At 36.7% G+C, this 21,087-nt stretch overlaps 3 protein-coding genes across 3 annotated transcripts; all 3 read left to right on the plus strand.

The window, feature by feature from the left end:
- Positions 1-693: 693 nt before the first annotated feature.
- On the plus strand, positions 694-3,350 carry LOC134795080 (uncharacterized). Its single transcript, XM_063766915.1, has 3 exons — positions 694-1,022; positions 1,928-2,053; positions 3,032-3,350. The coding sequence occupies exons 1-3, from the start codon at positions 747-749 to the stop codon at positions 3,347-3,349; spliced, it is 720 nt and encodes a 239-aa protein (XP_063622985.1). The 5' UTR covers positions 694-746; the 3' UTR covers position 3,350.
- A 550-nt stretch (positions 3,351-3,900) lies between these two features.
- LOC134794839 (GDP-D-glucose phosphorylase 1) lies at positions 3,901-16,087 on the plus strand. Its single transcript, XM_063766638.1, has 6 exons — positions 3,901-4,166; positions 4,271-4,406; positions 5,031-5,181; positions 5,888-5,990; positions 13,121-13,553; positions 15,933-16,087. The coding sequence occupies exons 1-6, from the start codon at positions 3,981-3,983 to the stop codon at positions 16,040-16,042; spliced, it is 1,119 nt and encodes a 372-aa protein (XP_063622708.1). The 5' UTR covers positions 3,901-3,980; the 3' UTR covers positions 16,043-16,087.
- Positions 16,088-18,509: 2,422 nt separating this feature from the next.
- Positions 18,510-20,164, plus strand: LOC134794840 (lipase 3-like). Its single transcript, XM_063766639.1, has one exon. It carries the CDS (start codon positions 18,552-18,554, stop codon positions 20,127-20,129), a length of 1,578 nt encoding a protein of 525 aa, XP_063622709.1. The 5' UTR covers positions 18,510-18,551; the 3' UTR covers positions 20,130-20,164.
- The last annotated feature ends 923 nt before the right edge of the window (positions 20,165-21,087 follow it).

Here is a 21,087-nt window from a genome sequence, read left to right on the forward strand (position 1 = left end):
TTTTTTAAGTAAAAGTTGTAGGTACCCTATATGGAATAAAATACAATGAAATATTTTACCTAAACTTACTAAATAATATAAATTAGGATTTTAAATCATTGTGTAGGTTAAAAACTTCGTTTTATAAGATTTTTTGCTATAAAAAGTACCTATTATTAATATTTTGTAAGTACATAGGTTACTATGTACATGACAATGCAATATTGAATAAATGACTAGGTAAATGACTATTTTACAGAAATTTGTCAGTAAGAAAATGCATACCTACTATATCCCTATAAGTTCCATATTACTTGACGGAGCACTTGGCATGAAAACTTAACGTAAGTACCTACGGTCCTACTCAACTGTATAGTTTACACTTTGTTAAGCTCGGCGGGAAACATTTGAACTTGTGACGTCATTGAAATCGTTCAAGTGTAGTTGAGCCACACAATGAAAACACGTTGGGACATACGGAAGAAAATATTTCTCTATACAGTCAATGAAAGTTTTTTTATAAGGAAAAAAAATGTACTAAATTAATTTACTTAGTAACAATATTAAAATAATACAAATTTTAATAACTACACTTATATCAAAGTAAAGACTAGTTAGACTAGTTTTAAAATAGGCTCGAACACTTAATTTTTTTACCTGGTAACGTTTTTTTTATGTCAATGCTGTCATGTCAATGTTAAATCAACAAAATTATTTGGACGATATGCAGTTTGTTTACTTCCGTTTTTATTCAATAATAAACACAAATGATATCAGATTTTGCCAAAGAGAAGGTCTTCTGGACCAGAAAGATGAATCTCAAATTAGTAAAATACATACAGAGTAAACCCAACATCTGGAGCCCAAAGCATCCCAAATATACTTCCGTGGAGTACAGGGACAAGACTTACGCAGAATTTGCAGAGAAATACGGCAATGAGTTCACAGGACAGGCTGTGAAAGACAGGTGGACGAATATTCGGTCTACTTTCGCTAATTATGTACGGAAAATTACCGCCAGTCGGATGAAAGGCGACGGTGAGGCAAGTCTATGTACAATTTGTTTACGTCCTTATATCTGGGCTATAACCACGAAAATCGAAGACCGCAAATTGCGGGTATCTTTCTCTGTCATTCTAATTACGCCTTCATTGGAGTTAAAGAGAAAGATCGTCGCAATTTGCGAATTTCGATTTTCGCGGAAGGCCCTCTGCTTTACCCCGACTATTTCAGCTATTTCTGGTACAATATTTTACGATTTAACACGATAGTATTGACGTAAGTGCTATAAAAGTCGAAAGATTACGCAAATTTTTCAAATATAATGATCAGTGAAGTCCTTACTTCCTCTTTGGTGAAATAGGCATAATATTTATGCAAATAGCACAAGAGGAAACGACTGACGATGATGATGATACTAAACTATAAGTAAAGTGTATACATTTTTTAATGGTACAGGCTGAAGCGCTTCAACCTTGATTCAGTAACGGATGACAGGCTCACAGCTATTGCTTGTATCTAATCTATAGCTGCTTCCCTGTCTTCAGTTACTCAATTAAGTATGGTCAGGAGCGTATTTACTCTAGGGCCATCCAGGCCATGGCCCGGGGCGCCAACCCCCAGGGGTGACCCTGGCGGATTGCATTTTGTGTTTGTCCCTTGACTTCTGGGGTGGCGAAACGTATTGGCCTGGGGTGCCAAATTTCAAAATACGCCCCTGAGTATGGTATGGGAAGCGCTTTACCATAATTCCAGGCGGCTTAGCACGGTCGCGTTTTTATCCCTTGTCACCATGCTTGTCACGTTCTAACAAGTATGTAAGTACGAAAGGGACGCGCATAGTGATAGACGATAAAAATGGAACCGTGCTGCGCCCACAGGTCTTGTTATTATTTAGGAAGTCACAAAGAAAATAAAGTCCTTAACAATCATGAATTTTACATTTCAGGAGTATAAAGTCAACTGGCCTCTATGGGAGCCCTGTCAGTTCTTAATGAAAGTGAACCGTAGAGTCAAAGCTGATACATCTGCTAGTATTGCGGAGGATATTGAGGATGTTGTTGATGAGACAAAAGTAAGATTCACTTGAATATTTCTAAGTGGTACAGTAAGATAATTTTGAATCCTTCCTTTGGACAAGTAAGATTAAAGATACTACTTCCTTAGCCATTCTCAAAAGTTTAGTTTTGCCACCAATTTTCAAATTATTTAACTAAAACAACAAGAAACACAAAATGATAACAGCTTTTTTTTTATTTTAGTTGCAGAATAATTATAATAAATTAATATCAAACAATTTACTTAATTTTAATTACTGAAATAATTTTGACAATGCAATTAAGTATAAACAAAATGTACTTACCTTACTAATTTGTAAGAGGTAGTACCAGTACCTCTACACCGTGTTTTTTTTGATTTCCGTTAATTTCAAGGGTGCATTCCTGAGCTTAAATCAAGTAACTTTCTCAAAGACACCGATGTTCTAATTAAGTCCATTTCGGAGATAATCCATAATTTATTTTTTTCCTATAAGGCCTCTACAAGCGTGTACACTTGCCTTAGGACCGGCTTACATATTGATTAGTGTTTAGAATGAGTTCATACATTTGCTACTAAACTTAAGTACAATCTCGGTCGATTGATGTACGAAATGACATTGATATGTCACAGATTTCAATTGTTTGGTTGAGTTAAATGTAATACCCGTGTTACAACAACGCTATATGCTACGTTTAATTACTTTTTAAACAAAAAAAAAACAAAAAAGAAAACAAAAAAAAAATTTTTTTTTGAAAATTAACTATGCCATTTAGTTCTTATAAACGTACTTAACTATACCCCGAAGTTAACGGAATTCAATAAAAACACGGTGTATAAGTGATATGACTCATTTTGAAAAATAGTAAGAGATTTCTGTGGTTCTTATGAGTATCACAACACAAGCCTTATTGAGAGGTTGACTTGTGTAAAATTGTACTACAATGTCTACGACATTTATGTATTTATTTATCAAGGAACTTACTGTTGAATCGTGTCTGTGTGTGCTTTTCAGGATAACAGTCAGCTATCCACCAAAGAAGATGAATGGAGTAGTGATGACAATGACGCAGCCTCAGATACTTCCGCTACAAACACTAACTGCACAGCTATAGCTAATAACTTAGTTACTATATTCAAAGGAGTTCAAAATGACGCCTTCGGTCTAGACAATTCTAGAAATGCAAAAATAGGCAGAGCAGTGAATAGAAAACTTTCACAAATGAATTCTTATGATGCAGCTACAATGTCACATAAAATTATGGAAATATTGTTGCTCTATGATGCGAATAACCCGTTGAATCCAAATACATTAAAGTCTGATTATATGTAATTCAATGTTATTTTTATTTTAATGCTCCCTTTCATATAATAATATGATGGATATAGATGGTCAAGCAAATCTTGTCAGTAGAAAAAGGCGCGAAATTCAGACGGGATGATCAAATCGACCGATTTGATCAGAAATGAAATTGGTGTCATTCTCCAATTTAATCACCAATAGTAGATTTATAGTGATATTAGAGCCCTCTAATTGAAAAAATGCCTCAGAACGAAAATACTGGCGTCACAAATTGGTATTCTTGCGTCCGCACCTCATTTTATCGGTAATATCGGTCATTATCGGCGGTTGAATTCGGCGAGCCAAATTGGCGTTTGCGTCCGCACGTCCTGATTCGATCGGGCAATTTAATCAGATTGGCGAAAAATTGCCTAGTCTGGATACGCCTTAAAACTCATTTTCAAGCTCCTGAGATTATTCCGGTTTTGTGAAATTCGTTCTTTGTTGTGCCTAGTCTGTGGTTGAACAGCTGTGCTTGACATTGACATTGTCATGACACGATGACACTGACATTTTATATCTTTGTAAACCATTAAATTTGTAAACTTTATAAAATAGGTATCTACTTCAATAATAATTATTATAAGTTTAAATATTTACGTTTGTTAAAAACTAAGTTATTATGTTTACTATCAAAATCCCATCAAATTGTTCAGAGAGTGCCCAAGACATTTCAAATGTCGATAGTAGTCGCTTCAAACAGTTGCTTAAAACCAAATGGGACGAAATTCACGATCAACCAGATGTTTTTCGCTACAAAGTTAACAAAATGAGAGAAAGAATTGTGGATAATAGATACATGCTACTGGTAACCATCTATGTTTTCTATTTTTCGCGTATATATATATATGTAGATTTTAACATACATCCCTATATTTTATTATGTATAGGTACCTACCATTTTTTTTCTAGTTGAATCCTGACCGTGGGTTCAAGAGAAGGGAGCCAGAGTACATAGACAGTATCCAAAAGCCGTACAACCCTGATGAGTTCAATTTTAACAAAACATCATCAAAGGAACATTTGTTTACTATGCATGAAAACAACAGTAAGTATTGCTGTACCTTTAATTGCATTGATATAGAATATTAAGTCAGTGTTTAATTGTCATAGTACTTAATTTTAGTAATTATTTAACATTAGGTATTTATTACAAGGTAATTACTTAATCTAGTGTACAGTCGCCATCAGATATATCGGAGCGGCCAAGGTGTTCACAATATCTGAACACGCGCTCTAACGCCCTGACAATAGAGGCGTGTTCCGATATTTGTGAGCACCTTGGCCGCTCCGATATATCTGATGGCGACTGTACATTTGCATCCTAGCCGTAGCCAGTAATAACAATAAATGAATACAGTTTTGTTCGCACTTAAATTAGTAACAAAATTCTAATTCTTCTGTGAATTTCTTTTAATAATGCTTGAGCAAGATAATAGTCAGTTGAGTAATATTTAAAATAAAATTCAAAGGCTCATCTAAAAAAATATAATTTTTTAATGACATTCTTTGGATAAAACAAAGTATAATTTTATACTATCTGTAAAAAATTATTAAAATATTAAATTGGTCTGTGATAACCAATTGTATTTAAAATAAAATAAAAAAAATTACAAGTAATCAAATCTGATCTAACTAATCACAAGTTTAACTGCTTGATTAATAATTTTAGGTAAAGACACACACCTACTCCTAGTAAATGTGAGTCCCATATCCCGGTACCATACTCTGCTGTGCCCGTCGGTCAACAAATGTCTGCCACAAGTTGTGACTGAAGACAGTATTAGACTGGTATTAGATGTCAAGTTCTTGGCGCAGGATCGGTGAGTTTAGGCAAGTAATCTAAGAAAGTATATGGATTAAGAATAGGTAGCTGATGTTTTTGTCTGTTCGGTTTTTAAGAACAAGAATCAAAGTGAAAACAGGGTGTTTGAATATTAACCTAGTTAACCTTTCATTCATTTAAATAATACAATAAAATTGCAAAATTTCACTAATAAATTATTAACTATAATTTAATGCACATAAAATTATACAAATAATCAACAAAGCTATAAGTACTTAATAATAATAACTAGTCTGACATACTAGGTTTATACAAAATCAAAATAAAATACCTACATCAGGATGTAATGTAACACACACTATGCATACATTATGGGGTAAAATACCCTATAATTGGTACCTATTATATCAGGCATCAACATTTTTCAGTATCTCTTATAAACTCAGTATTATTGTTATTGAGACATGTTAAATGTATTATGGCTCCTCTACACGATGGCCCAGCGCCGGCCACTCCAAGGGACGCATTTATGCGTTAGAGGGAGCAAGTGATATTGCTATCTCATTCTACCGTATTGCTGCTTCCCTTGGAGTGGCCGGCGCTGGCCCATCGTGTAGAGGAGCCATTATAAATTTGCATTTGACAAATGCTGCTAAGGTAATGTTTGTTTAGTTAATGTTTTTTTATGAAAAATTAGCTTCGAGGAATATAAGTTTTATTAATCTTATTTAATTGAATTGCAGTGATCTAAAAATTGGTTTCAACAGTCTCTGTGCTTTTGCTTCTGTGAACCATCTACACTATCACTTGATGTATGAAAAGAATACATTTCATGTTGCAACTGATGTAAGTAACCTTGTTTAATTTTGATCATATTCAGTTTTTCTTCTTTAGTAAAAACACATATTGAAATGTATTAAGACGAAACAGGAGCTGAGTTTTAAATATTTTAGGTAAATATACCCGTCTCGCTAACGGAAGCGGTACCTAAAAGTAGTGCGATAAGGACAAGGCGAAAAATCCTGCGTAAAAATCTCAAAAATCGAGGTTTCGTACTCCTCTGTTTCCTCCTCCAAAACTTAACCAATCGTAACCAAATTTGGAAATCTAAATGATTATGAAATTATCTGTGCCGGACCGTTTTGCTTTTTTGGCTAATTGATATCAGTTTGCTAAAAGTGCAAAAAGTTTGGTCGAAAAGTGCTCGAGTGGAGACCACGGACTAGCAAGCGCAGCGTAGGACGTCCACCCACAAGATGGACAGACGATCTTGTTAAGGTCGCCGGAAGACGCTGGATGCGGGTCGCTTCCAACCGGCACGTATGGAGGTCCAAGGGGGAGGCCTATGTTCAGCAGTGGACGTCTTATGGCTGAGATGATGATGATGATGATGATATCAGTTTTGAATGCCACGCCTCTCATTGCGGCATAGTCAATTAGGCCATTTTGGCCATTTTTGAAGGGCTCTAGCGCCTTAAAAAACAAAAATATCAAAAAAAGCAAAACGGTCCGACACAGATATTGACAATATAGAATAGAATAGAATAGAATTCTTTATTGCGAAACCATGGTACATTTAGTTGTTACAGTAAAAGGTTGTGAGAACACATGGCACCCTGTAAGGGCATTGCAAATAAATCTTACTTCTAGGTAGCTTATGAACATTAGAACTAAGCCTAATTTTAAATTTAATTAAAACATTTTCTTAACTTATTTCTACTAACAATTAAATAGTTGTACCTATATCATTATTTACACAGGGGATTAGTATTAGTACCTGGTACTCGTAATTACAAAAAGAAGCTATCTTCCATGAACTCTTGGACGGAATAGTATGCCTTCTCTATTAATAATAATTTTAATTTTGATGTGAATGAATTTAGATTTTCTATGTTTCTGATATTATTAGGCAGTTTATTGTAGATCTGGATGGCCCTGAAATAAGGGCCTTTTTTGTAGATGTCTAAAATTGGTTCCGGAGGGACGAGCTTATTATTTCTACGTGCGCTTTTACAATATTCAAATAATTTTATATTCTTTCTGACAAAAATTGAAATTTCTAGAATGTACAGAGAGTGAAGAGTCAGAATTTGGAGGTTGGTGAAATGTTTCTTGCAACTGTCGATTTGTTGTATATTAATTAGTATGCGGACACATTTTTTTTGGGCTATAAAGAGATCGTGGACGTCACTGCTATGGCCCCATAATATAATACCGTAACGAAGCCAAGCTTGAGCGTATGAGTGGTATGCGGACAAGGCGCACTCAATATGTGTGTTTGCCTTTAGGATGCTCAGGGCAAAAAGGAAAGAAGATAGTTTTGATTTTAATTTTGATATGTGTTTTTTCCAGTTGATATGGGTGTCAAGAGTTATCCCTAATAGAGTGCAGTCTGTGTCTTCTTTTATTTTTAGATCCTTCAACAGCGGTGTTAAATCGGTAGGTTTTTTCTGGTAGGGCCTGAATTGTATTATCTTTGTTTTGTTTGTATTTATTACTAAATTGTGTTCCTGTAACCAGTCAGAGATATTTGTGAATGTTTCTTTAATGTGCGAGTAGTCATTGGAATCGTTGTCATGTCTAAACAGGAGGGTAACGTCGTCAGCAAATATGATAGATTTGTGGTTGGTAATTTTAGGAAGATCGTTAATATAAATTAGAAATAGCAAACATCCTAATACACTACCTTGGGGGATAGAGCTATTAATAGTGTGCCAGTTAGATTGCGGTTTTATTAGTTTGTCGGAGTCTTTACAGTGGTGGTCTATTTGTACGAACTGCTGTCTATTGTTAAGATATGATTTTAGCCAATTATGAGCATTGCCGCGAATTCCCATTTCATACAGTTTGGTGAGTAATATAGGGTGAGAGACCCTGTCGTAGGCCTTGGACATGTCCAACATAAGACCAATAGCGTAGTTTTTAGTTTTAAGGTGTTCCAGTATTCCTTGGATAAATGTGTAGACTGCTAAGGTGGATGATCGATTTTTGCGGAAGGCAAATTGGTTCTCTTCTAATAGGTTGAACTTTTCTAGAAAGTTATAAATTCGGTCTGCCATACATCTTTCAAATATTTTTGAGATTGTGGGTAGGAGAGCGATTGGTCTGTAGTCAGCAAGATTATGCTGTTTTCCGCCCTTTTTTAAAATTGGTTTTATAGCTGCTATTTTTAACTTGTCGGGAAAACAACATTCATGGAAGGACTGGTTAATTAATAATGTGATTGGTGATGTTAGTTCGTCGTTACATGCTTTTATTAAAATTGGGGGTATCTCGTCAAAGCCGCAAGTGTATTTGTTTGGTAGGTTATTTATAATTTTTTGCACTTCTAATTCAGTCACGGGCTGAAGGAATATTGATTTGATGGACGGGGAAGGACAAGGGCGACCACGGGGCTCATTTGTGTCCGTGCTTTGGCCTACAGAGGTAAAGTAATCATTAAATGTATTGGCGATGATTTGAGGGTTTTCAATTGTAGTGTTATCAATTTTTAGTTCTATATTTTTGTGTTGTTTACTGGCATTTTTTCCTGTTATCCTTTTTATTACTTGCCACATAGTTTTAGTTTTGTTATTTGATTTTTCCATGTCCTTGATGTAACTAAGCTTTTTCGATTTTTTAATGCATTTTTGTAGGATTTTAGAGTATGCCTTATAATGTTTCTTTAAAACATCGTTGTCATTATTGTTGACTATAGTATTTAATAATCTCTTGTGGAGGCATGATTTTTTAAGGCCCTCTGTTAGCCAAGGTTTAGGCTTATTTTTATTAAGCCTAATATTTTTTTGCGGAATTATCTCATTTAGGAGTTTCTGTAAATGACAATGAAATATATTATAATTAGTGTTAATGTTATTGTGTTTATCTAAAATGTTGTTCCATTTAGTATCCTTTAGGGCTGTTTTAAATCTCTGTACATTGTTATTATTAAAATTTCTTTTGAGGGAGTACATGCTGTTATTTAACAAATTTACATTCTGCTTAAAGTTATACGTTAAAGATTTGTGATCGGAGAGTCCCTCATCTTTTACATTCACTTCAAAGTTTCTATAGTTAGAGAATATGAGGTCAATACAGGTGGCTGAATTACTTGTTTCTCTGGTAGGTGCATTAACAATTTGGTGGAGATTAAGCTCAAGCATTGTATTGATTAGTCTTTGGTAGTGCACAGAGTTCTGGAACTTGTTAAGATTGAAGTCGCCTGCAATAATGACATGCTTATGGCTTTGTACTTTTAATTTACACATAAGTTGATCTAAAACTTCAAAAAATGATTCTATGCTACGGTCAGGTCTGTAGATAGTTACTAACAATATATCTGGCTTAATTTCTACACTACAACACTCTATAACACACTCTATTGAAAGTTCCGTTATATCGGGTCTCTCCTTGTATTCGATACCATCTTTTAGCAAGATCGATGTGCCTCCTCCTCTGTGTTCAGATCGCCCAAAGTTGGCAGCTAGGTGATAGCCAGGTATGTTAATGTAATCCTCATGGTCCTTTTTAATCCAGGTTTCCGTAAGACAAATTGCTTGGTACTGTTTTTCACTTAAGAAACTTTCTAATGTGTGCATTTTGTTTTTTAAACTTTGTACATTTTGTATAAAAATCAAAAAGTTAGTTCCGAAAGGAATGATTTCGTTGATTGTTTGTTTGGTAGTCTGTAATTACTTCAGTTTCTTGTGTAGGCGGTGTAGTATTCTGAGGTATACTTGGATGGTCTTGTCCTTGATGCGGTACGTCTTGTTGTTTGTTGGGTTCATAGACTTTACCGTTTATCAATAATTGGTTGTTTGTGATTACTGCATGGTGTCCTGCACGCCTGGCTTCCTGTAAAATCATTGTTAGTTGTCTTCTTGTGTTGAGAGAAATATCATCTAGATACTCTGTGATTGCAAGGCCGGTATTTCGGAAAAGGTGTCTATGTTGTAGTATCTGTTGTATCATTTTTTTACTGAGAAGTTCTATTGCCAAAGGTCTCGAGTGTTTTCTCTTCCCAATACGTCGAGTTTCTTCAATGTAATTTTCTATATTGATATTCATTAGGTCACGGAATATATATATAACCTTTAGGTGAACATCTTCCTCTGTTTCTCCATGTTGTTCGTGTAGACCATGTAGTACCAAGGTTCTATTGTATGTTGTTGAGCCCGTTTGTGAGGTGTTTTCTTGAATATACTTAATGTTTTTTTGTAGCTCACTCTTCTCATTTTCTAGTGTCTGTATTTTGTGGCTAAGATTTTTTATACTGTCTTCTATAAGCGATTGTTTAGTAAAGAGATCATCGGTTTTTATGAGATCATCGGCTTTTATGGTCATTTCTGACTTACATAAAGATATTGCCGCATAAATTTCGTGCTGTACAATAGATTTGAAACGTGAGATTATTGTGTAGTTATTTAATTCCAATTTCTCATCCAGAAGCTTGCTGAAATCTTCTATGGTAATAGGGTTCTTTGTTGTGTTTTGTTTTCGGATCGGAAGCCTGTTTAAAGTGTTAGATTCCAATGTCTTGCTAGTGTTTAGATTTTGGTAGGTTCCCTGTGTTTTTGGTGATTTTTGGTTTTCTAGACGTTCATCTATTATTTTTACAAAATCAGCATCGGACAGTTGGAGGGCATGCGTGTTTTGTGAAGACGTTAATCCATTTATTGTGGTCAACTGAGGATTATTTGGCGAGATATTCAAGTCTACAATTGTACTTGAAGCTGGCTTATTTGGCGTTATTGTTACGTCAGCTAGAGAAGACTTTGTATCACCTAGCTCACTTAGTGCATTGCTTTCCATGGATGAGTTTGTTACAATTGAGTTGTCTATTAGGGGTTTCGGTAATTTCTGTTGTTGTCTGGAGGTGCTCATTTTCGGCTGAGGGTAAACTAAGCGCGGCAGCCTTGATGTGCCAGGTTTTGGCAAAGGACTACTTGGTTTCTGTGGAAGCAATTTTTCGCAGCAAATTCGGCACTTCCATCTATTCTTATCACCGATAGTCATTAGAGTGTATCGTTTGCCACTCACTCCTTTACGTTCCAGACAGTCTAAGCAGTACCGCACTTGACAAGATGAGCAGTCCAGTGAACGTCTGCTCGAGATTCTGGTGTAACAATGATCGCATTTCGTTGGTTGACCCATTTTGTTGTCCATAAAAACCTTCTAGTATTATTTAGAATAAATAACTCGTATTTTTATTGTAATCGCCCTCTATGTTTCTTTAGTTAAACATAATATATAAGTTTCTTATCGAATGCTAGTGTGCTCTGAGTGTTGTGGGAATTAAAAACTAGATGGCGTTGTTGTCTTTTTACACTCTTGCGTATACGTGCTTACTCTAGGTGCTAACTGTATCTTATCTGTGGTGATGTTTCCTGATTGGTCGGGTCTTCTATGCTGCTATTGGATTATGGTTTGTTTACATTTCTCGAGTTATGATTTGAATTTAAATGTCCAACAGAAGGTTTTAATGCAACATTCTTTATTATGTTTTAATGTTCTTGAATTTATATTCCGTCACAAGAATACGCAAGTAATTATTACACTGACACTATTTTATTGTACTTGCACTGTTTATTTGCACTTATCAAAGTTTTGCTGTGAGGTCATTGACTTTTGAAAGTTATGTCAGTTAAGCAATTTAGATGTTTTGTGATTTATTAAAAGTAATTATCATCACTTTGAGTTTCTAGATGTTTATAAACACTGCTCTACACAACTGTGTAGGGGTGGATGTTTTATTTTGTAAACTATTACATAAAATGTCACTAGCAATCCACAAAAAAAAATAGAGTACACTTATTAGTCTTACACGGAAACTGTTGATTGAGATAACACTTGTCGTAAGTAATTGCACTATAATCTACTAATTAAATACATTTTTACGTCTTCAGAGTAGGTTTGACTATTTTTAGTTATTAAATTACGCGGGATCGGTATTGACGCAACAGCGCCTGGCGCCAACTTTTCAATATTAATCTGTGTTGAAAAAATCATTGCTCTAGCTTCAAAAACCACGGAGGAAAACGAGAAGTACGTTTGTATGGAGAAATGACCACTCCCGTTGGCTCTTAATGACTTGACGAACATCTACTTTGCTATTTCATAGATTCAGGCACACTGGCCCACTGGCACATGCTTTTCAATAAGTATTAAGTAGAGATGTACCGGATATTCGGTTACAATCCGGTATCCGGCCATTATTTTAACACCCGGCCGGATACCGGATAGTGGTCTACTATCCGGCCGGATACCGGATAGTAAATTGCTTGATTTCGGAGTAAACAAAATTGGAATAAGAAACAGTGTTCGTCATAATCGTACTCGTTTATTATTTTAAAACAATTTAAACATCCCACTCACTTGCACGTGCACTCATTTCGAACCTAGAAATGAGTCCGCGCGGACGTTCACTACGAAACAGGTCAAAACCTGGACAATGCGCACCAAAAAAACCGAAATGTAGGTATATAGTTCTGCAGGCCGAATATTCGGCGGCCAGATACCGAATATTCGGCCGATGGTCTGGCCGTATATCAGGTGTCCGGTATCCGGCCAAACAACTATCCGTTGCATCTCTAGTATTAAGACATTTTAAGTAGCTCTTTTTTGATACATTTACGCTTTTATTGCTGACTTTTCCAAAATATAATAACGATACGAGTGATACGACCAGTGTTGGCCGAACGTTAATAGCAATTAACCATTATAAATTGAACCGTAAACCGTAACGGACGGTTACAGTTTACAGTTCAATTTATAATGGTTAATGGCCAGTAATGGTTAATTGCATTAACGTTTCGGCCAACACTGTATACGACAATGTATAGTGAGCAGCCAAGTCATTCAGTCAAATTAAAGTCTGCTTTCATGAGTTGCATGATTTTATTATATTGTAAGTTGGTTATTTTATTAGTTACTTACCTACAATTTAATAAAAACGTGTTAATTTAAATTTATTTAATCAGTGAATTATTTTGTTACAGAAATGCACCTACTTAAAAGGTCCCCTCTACATAATTAATAACGTCGTCCCAGCATTCTGTTTCCAAGTGACGAAAGAAACAAAAACCAAAGCCGTTAAACACATCTTTAAACTGGCTGAATATTTCGTATCAAAGTCCATAGGACATAATATATTAGTTACTAATGGGGAGACTGTGGTACCAAGCTGTAATAACATGGTACCAGGGTGTAAGAATGTGGTACCTCAGTGTAATAATATGGTACCAGAGTGCCAGAATGCGATACCAGACTGTAAGGAAGTGGTACCTCGGTGTAGTGATATGGTACCAGGGTGTCAGGATAGCGAGGTGGTGAGAGTACTGGTGACACCAAGACTGAGCACTGCGGGTGTTAAAATGTTGACGTCGTTCAATGTCGCTGTTTTGGAGCTGAGCGGATGGTTTCCTGTGTACAGTAAGTAATTATCTTATCTTAAGGTTATCTGAAGTTGACCGCCAAAGACGTAACTGATGCGCCGCGCGAGTAGGGGCTGTCCATAAATTACGTCATCGATTTTTGATGATGTTTGACCCCCCCCCCCCCCCCTAAAATCATCCAAAAATCATGCTTCGAATGACCCCGTTTCCTCCTACGTCATGCTACTGATGCTACCATCATCCGATGTCCAGACCCCCCCCCCCCTATTGAAATGACGTAATTTATGAATAGCCCCTAGGCGTGGAGTTCAAAAGGTTAATGGAAATAGCAAAGAATGTAGACAAAACATTTTATACCTCAATTAGGTACAAACTTACGAAGTAGTTTGTACCAAGTCCTGAGTTCTAATAACAAAACTTCCGTGAGACACAGACATATTAAATATATTAACAACGGGTCACTCACGTATCGTTTTTCGACTTAAAATACGTGAGTGACCCGTTGTTAATATATTTAATAAGTCCAGAGTTCCTTTAAAAAGAATAAATTGAAAACGAATTTTGAACTATAACGGAATAAAAGAAAGTTCCAAATTCAAAACTGCAAAAATGACTGGGTCTTAGGAGGTTAAAGAAATAATAATATGGTTCTTCATCATGAACTATAAATAAACCTTGCATTTACATTCAGTTTTGCGTTTCATTTTTCGTTTTTCATTTTTCATTAGGTAAAACAAACTTTGTTCAAATGATACCTATTTGTAAGTAAGTATAATTTTTTTGGCATTTCTAGTAGTCACCATTTCGGTAGTTACAGTAGAGTCCGGTTAGTACGACTTCGCTTATAACAACCAACCGCTTATAGCGACGTAAGAGTAGGCACTTGTTTGGTTTTAGTACAAGCTACTATGAAAGTACAACCGTTTAGAACGACTCCGCTTATTACGACCGACCGCTTTTAACGACGGAAATTGACACAAAATTCGTCCGTCAAGTCTGGTTACAACGACGAGCGACGTTACAAATAAATTGTTGGTAAGAAACTTACTCCGTCCCGCGCACTCAACTCCTCTCCCCCCTTTGCCTATACGCATGCAGCGAGATGAAATAGTCATGCGACTTTTCGTAATCTTGCAAACAAAATAAAACCTAAATCCCATTATTCAATTGAGCTTAAACTTCATATACACAATTATCTTAGTTGGGTGACAATGTAATATTTCTGTACCTTCGAGCTGATCTGATGATGGACTCAGGAGGTGGTCATAGTAACTGTGTGACAAAACGCATACTAATTGAGTTTGTGTATGTAAGAATTGACTCAATTGAGTATAAGTTGCTTGTTGAAACAAAAGTACACAGTCAGCGATAAAAGCTTGAGTGAAAATTGAAATGTTTTTTGATTTTTTTGATTGTCATCTTCTCATCTTGATTAGATTCCCAAGAATTACGACTTTTTATTTTACGGGATTCGAGTATTTTGCGGATGATGAGTCTTACGCGTTGCCTACAAAAGTACCTTCTACTAAACACACAAAAGTCTCTCCATTGAAGACAAAGGGTTGTAATACTAACGTAAATAAAAAATGTAATTGAAATGTTTTTTTTTTCTGTGATTATCGCATATGTATTAATAAATACAAAATGATGTCATTATTTTGTTTAAAAAATATATTTAAATTGGCAGTTCGTTTAGTGCGACGTCCGGTTAGTACGACGTAATATCAGCGGTCCCTTGAGCGTCGTTATAACCGGACTCTACTGTATATACAGTCGCCATCAGATATATCGGAGCGGCCAAGGCGGTCACATCAATATCTGAACACCCACTCTAACACCATAACAATAGAGGCGTGTTCAGATATTTGTGACCACCTTAGCCGCTCCGATATATCTGATGGCGACTGTACTATAAGTACCTATACAAAGTATACGCGGTTAACTATACGGATGATGGCGTCAAAATACCATTTCAAGTGAAAAGAATGATGTAGGGTAAAACAACCTTTAATAGGCACTCAAAATTCTAATTTTTGCCACCTCTTTATACCGATTTCAATTATTTTTTGTAAAAAATGTTATAGGTAAATTATAGAACCTGCTCACAAAACTCACATTTATAGACGGGTCTAACGCGAAATTTATTCAATTACCTTTATTTACCGACGTTTAGACACAGGTTTCACTGGTCGTGGTCGCGGCTAACTGATGTCCCAGCAAAATGTTAAAACAGAGATAATATGTGTTCAAAACGCGAAAGTTTGAAATATTATACTGCTCACAAAATTTCATAAGAATCAGTTGTGAACTGCGACCTGTAGAGGAAAACAGCTGGACAGACATACGAAAGCGTTTTTGCTCAAGCTGATATGGAGACCTTCGCTTTCGCTCAGTCACTTATTAATTTTTGTTGCAGATCCTGAGTATTTCGATACATTCAGTGCGGCAGATTTGGAAAAAGAATTGAGGAAATGGAATTTACCTAATTTTGAAGAATTATGCGATAAAGTTAAATCATTGTATTAATTGTATGTGATACGTCGTGTTATTTATGTCTATATTAAAAGTACAAATTAAATTAGATAATTAATTAAAACATTTTGGTTAACAGTATGTACTTATAGGTAAACTAGCGACCCGCCCCGGCTTCGCACGGGTAACAAATCATACACCTAAACCTTCCTCAAGAATCACTCTATTGATAGGTGAAAACCGCATGAACATCCGTTCAGAAGTTTTTGAGTTTATCGCGAACATACAAACATACAAACAGACGCGGCGGGGGACTTTGTTTTATAAGGTGTAGTAATAAATTTAATTGTAAAAAGATGAGTGAAGTCTAAAGCCGGATTCACATTTGTCTGTCGTGTTGTGTTGTGATGCTCTCTGTCGTGATGGCATACTGTTCACATCTATATGACGTGTTATGACGCATTATGATGCATTTTTATCAGTTCCGTCTTGGCTCTCGGAGAGTTCACTCTCCTCGTCCATACTTGATGCGGCTCTGACGCGTCACAACACAACACTCAACACTGGCGCGTGCACACTAGTCTGATGCGCTGTGTCGTGTCGCTGCACCGCCCCCCGCACCTCACCCGTCCTGACGCGGACCGGGATCGCTTGTGATGCGACACAACACAAGCCGTCACAACACACGGCATCAGAGAAATGTGAACGCAACCATATTAAATGTATGAAACCGATACCGTTCTGATGCATCACAACACAACACGACAGACAAATGTGAATCCGGCTTAAGAAATCCTGCTTCGAATTTGACAGCTCATATAGATGGCGCTGTACCGCTAAGCTACGTAGATTATGCGGTAACTCTAGTTGACAATAGTTGACGTTTCACAATCCAGTAACAATATAACATAACATAACATAGGTATAATTACAACGACCGTTTAGCGCCAACTAGTTCGGCTATCAAACGTTGCGGAAATGATTCATAGAGTTAGTGCAAGTGTTATTAATATGTCATAATTTCATAGAAGTTTGACATTTAAAATGATAAAATGATACTTGCACTGCGTGGGCTATCAAAATCGCTGCAGACTTTTCTTGGTCTAACTCTATCAACGGTTTGTTAGATTTGAAAAACGTTTATCAAGCGTATTCTGATTTTAATAATAGATTATGTTGTATTAAATCTCGATTCGGACGGTTTTGGTTGAAGAATTGTCAGTTTTGACACTGACAGATCCGATTCAGATACAATTCATAACGTTAATAAAATCAGAAAACGCCTGTATGAATAACGTCATAACGGCCCATAAGTGACTAACCGAATGACTTATTTCATACAGATAACATGTAATGGGTGTTGGTCAGTAAAGTGTGTTGCTTTGATGATAACAATTTTACGATATGTGCGTTATTTGTGGCGTTCTCAACCAAACGGGTACTTATTGGCGGTGGTCAATAAAGACGCTAATTTCCATAAAGCTTTAAAATTAAATGAAATGTGGTACCTTTTACTTGAAAACGTCACATTTTGTACAGTAGCATCCACAATATTTCTTTCATATTAGGTAGGTAGGTTAATAGGTATAGACCTATAGAATACCTACTAGGGGGCTGTCCATAAATTACGTCATCGATTTTTGACGATTTTGGACCCCCCCCCCCCTATAATCATCCAAAAATCATGCATCAAATGACCCCATTTCCTCCTACTTCATGCTACCGTCATCCGATGTCCAGACCCCCCCCCCCCTAATTTGAAATGACGTAATTTATGAATAGCCCCTAGGTATTTAGGCAAGCATAATAATTAATCACATTAGCTAAATTAAGTGCAAAAATATACCTAAGTACATTATAAACAACCGCGATACCGAAATTGAATACCGGTTAATTTGTATTAAAAAGGTACCGGTATTCGGTCCCTGGTTTGAAACCTCCACATATTCTTAACATTTTAACTAATTAAGTTGTGTATAGCTTTGTCTTTATGATTGTTTATGTGTAGGTAATTTCTAAATGCTATTTTACGTTAAATCGATGGTTATAGTTTGCTAACGAGGCACTGGTATAGGTAATTTATGTTGATCAGGATATAATATAGGTAATGTATCTATCCACATATACAGTCAGCAGCAGAAGTTGCTAAGCGGACGAGGTGTTCAAAATTACCTTGACGCGCTCTTATTCTCTTAACAATAAAGTCGCGTCAAGAAGTCAAGATCATTTTGGACACCTCACCCGCTTAGCAACTTGCTGCTGACTGCCGGCTGCTTATCGACCTTGAAATTTTCAATGGCAAGAATATCAAATGGCATTAAGACCGGTTTCGTACACCTTTGCACCGACGGATTATTTATATAGCAGTTCCACTTTATACATTGTTTTACGACGCTGCGTTATATAAAATATAAACGAATTCGCGTACGTCAGCTCCCAGAAGTGTTATATGAATCATACGTGTTTACAAACTCGGGTTCACTGCTTCCTTGACCCCGCTCTACAATAAATTACGTCCACCCGGCATCAATAGTTTCAGTGTTCGACATACTCGCGCGGCGTCATGAGGCTCCCGCTTTTATTTTTGTTTACAATCGTTCTCATACAATACGGTGACTGCCGGGTCGCGTGGTGGTCAAATTTCGTCGATATGTGCAACAAAAAAACTACACAGATGAAGAATTATGTGCAGGACAAAGGACGCAGTTTCGTAAATTACTTTGATGGTGTACAAAATAAAGTGACTTCTTATTTTAAACCTTCGGCTCGCGGAAGGTCATTGGACGTGACAACGACAACAGAAGAACAGATTAATGGCAGGTTTGAAATTTACTTAAATGAAGCGGATATTTCTGACTCTGAGTTGTTTGAAGTTATCGCTCCAGCTGATATTAAATTTAATTGCACGTCCGATGATCCAACGATTCATATGACGACGCCTCAATTAATAGCCTTTCATGGATACCCCGCCGAGTCCCATATGGTCATTACTGACGACGGATACATTCTCACGCTGCACAGAATTCCTCATGCCAAAGTGGGTAATGGGAGCAAACGTATTGAAAGTCCTCGAAAGACTGTTCTTTTGCATCACGGTCTACTCGGCAGCTCTGCAGACTGGATAATAGCGGGCCCAGAAAAAGGTCTGGCATATATTTTGTCTAACGCCGGTTATGATGTTTGGATGGCGAATGTCAGAGGGAACACATATTCGAGAGCTCATATAACTTTAAATTCAGAATCCCGGGCTTTTTGGAACTTCACATTCCACGAGGTCAGTCAGCACGACTTGCCAGCTGTGATCGATTACATAATGGAGAACAAAGGATGGGACGCCAAGCTCAATTATATTGGACATTCAATGGGCACATCAGTTTTATTCGCTTTGCTGTCAACTAAAACCCATTACAATAAAGTTTTAAGAGCAGGCTACGCACTCGCGCCTGTAGCTTACATGACGGATATTAGAAGTCCGATAAGAATGCTGGCCAGATTCGCCGATGACATTGAATATTTACTCACTCTTCTTGGCCAGAATGAGTTTCTGCCGCAGAACTCTGTCTTGCGATGGCTGTCAAAGCACGCTTGCGAAATAAATCACTTCGAAGAAGCTATTTGTGAAAATTCCTTGTTTATGCTTTGCGGGCATGATGAGAAGCAATTCAACAGGACGTTATTACCTCTCATTTTGAGCCACGTGCCAGCAGGCGCTTCAACGAAGACTCTTGTCCACTACGCCCAAGAGATTCGCAATAAAGGCCAATTCCAAATGTTTGACTTCGGCCACGATGGAAATAAGATACAGTACGGGACTCCAACGCCGCCTCAGTATCCTCTTGAGAAGATTACCTTGCCAATCGCCCTTTTAGGTGCGCAGAACGATTGGCTAGCCAGCACCGCTGATGTCACAAATCTATATAACCAACTACCTAATCCCATTGAGAACTATGTAGTGCCTTTGGAAGAGTTCAATCATATCGATTTTCTGTGGGCAATTGATGCACCTAAGTTAGTGTACAACAAGTTATTAGACCTCTTAGAAAAAGGAGGTAGTAAATATCCTGACGTAGACGTAGAAATCATAACTAATGAAGTTGATACGTTTAGCATTAAGGGCAGCCCATTTATAGACGAAATTTAGATAACTGTTGATAAAACTTGTTTTACGGAAGGGAAGTGAGATAACTTCGTATTTTAAAATGAATGTGAGATTAGCTGTAATATTATGTTTAGTAATAAAGTACATACAATCTTTCTAAAAGTATTTTGTTTGAATTATACATATTTATCCTACATGGAGTTCTTTCAACTGTTCGCTGAATTTTACGAGGATTTCGAAGTTGGTCACGTAGTAAAAGTTGCTCTGTATCACCTATATATTCACCACATAGAATATGGCTAAGGGTTGGCCATTTAGGTATTTTTACGTAAGACGATTTTTGCCAGTTGTTAACCCCCTCCCACCCCTAGGTCATCATCAATCTTCCTCGCGTTATCCCGGCTTTATGCCACTGCTCATAGGAGACTGGGGTCCGCTTGGCAACTAATTCCGAGAATTGGTGTAGGTACTACTTTTTACTAAAGCTACTGCCATCTGACCTTACAGCCCAGAGGGAAAACTAGGCCTTGTTGCGATTAGTCCATAGTAGGAATACATCGTGAGGAAACCCTCACGATGTTTTCCTTCACCGAAAAGCGACTGGTAAATATCAAATGATATTTCGTACATAAATTCCGAAAAGCTCATTGATACGAGCCGCGGTTTGAACCCGCGATCTCCGGATTGAATGAAAGTCGCACGCTCTTACCGCTAGACCAGCAGCCTCCCACCCCTAGGTAGGTATGTAAGAAAAAATAAGAATAGACTGACCCCCTCCCCCTTATGTTACGTAAGAATATCAGGGAAAAATTAATTCTCGTTTGGTTTGTTTAAGTTGTCATTATTTAAAAAAAAATTGTAACGTTTATTTGTAAACAAGTACATACTTACTTACAAAGGTACTGGAGAGCCTGTCTAAGCTGTCGAAGTATTATTTTAAAGGTCATAATTTCATAAAAATTAGAAAACAATCGCATGTTTGTGATCTTACGTAAGAACT

The sequence above is a fragment of the Cydia splendana genome, chromosome 11 (assembly GCF_910591565.1).
Source record: "Cydia splendana chromosome 11, ilCydSple1.2, whole genome shotgun sequence".
Lineage (NCBI taxonomy): Eukaryota > Metazoa > Arthropoda > Insecta > Lepidoptera > Tortricidae > Cydia > Cydia splendana.

Excerpts from the sequence above, each read along its gene's own strand:
- LOC134794839 (XM_063766638.1), top strand. The coding sequence starts at position 3,981 with ATGTTTACTATCAAAATCCCATCAAATTGTTCAGAGAGTGCCCAAGAC. Across the intron at positions 4,407-5,030 it reads TACTATGCATGAAAACAACA|GTAAAGACACACACCTACTC; the intron begins GTAAGTATTGCT and ends TAATAATTTTAG. Across the intron at positions 5,182-5,887 it reads AAGTTCTTGGCGCAGGATCG|TGATCTAAAAATTGGTTTCA; the intron begins GTGAGTTTAGGC and ends ATTGAATTGCAG.
- LOC134794840 (XM_063766639.1), top strand. The coding sequence starts at position 18,552 with ATGAGGCTCCCGCTTTTATTTTTGTTTACAATCGTTCTCATACAATAC.
- LOC134795080 (XM_063766915.1), top strand. The coding sequence starts at position 747 with ATGATATCAGATTTTGCCAAAGAGAAGGTCTTCTGGACCAGAAAGATG. Across the intron at positions 1,023-1,927 it reads GGATGAAAGGCGACGGTGAG|GAGTATAAAGTCAACTGGCC; the intron begins GCAAGTCTATGT and ends TTTACATTTCAG. Across the intron at positions 2,054-3,031 it reads ATGTTGTTGATGAGACAAAA|GATAACAGTCAGCTATCCAC; the intron begins GTAAGATTCACT and ends TGTGCTTTTCAG.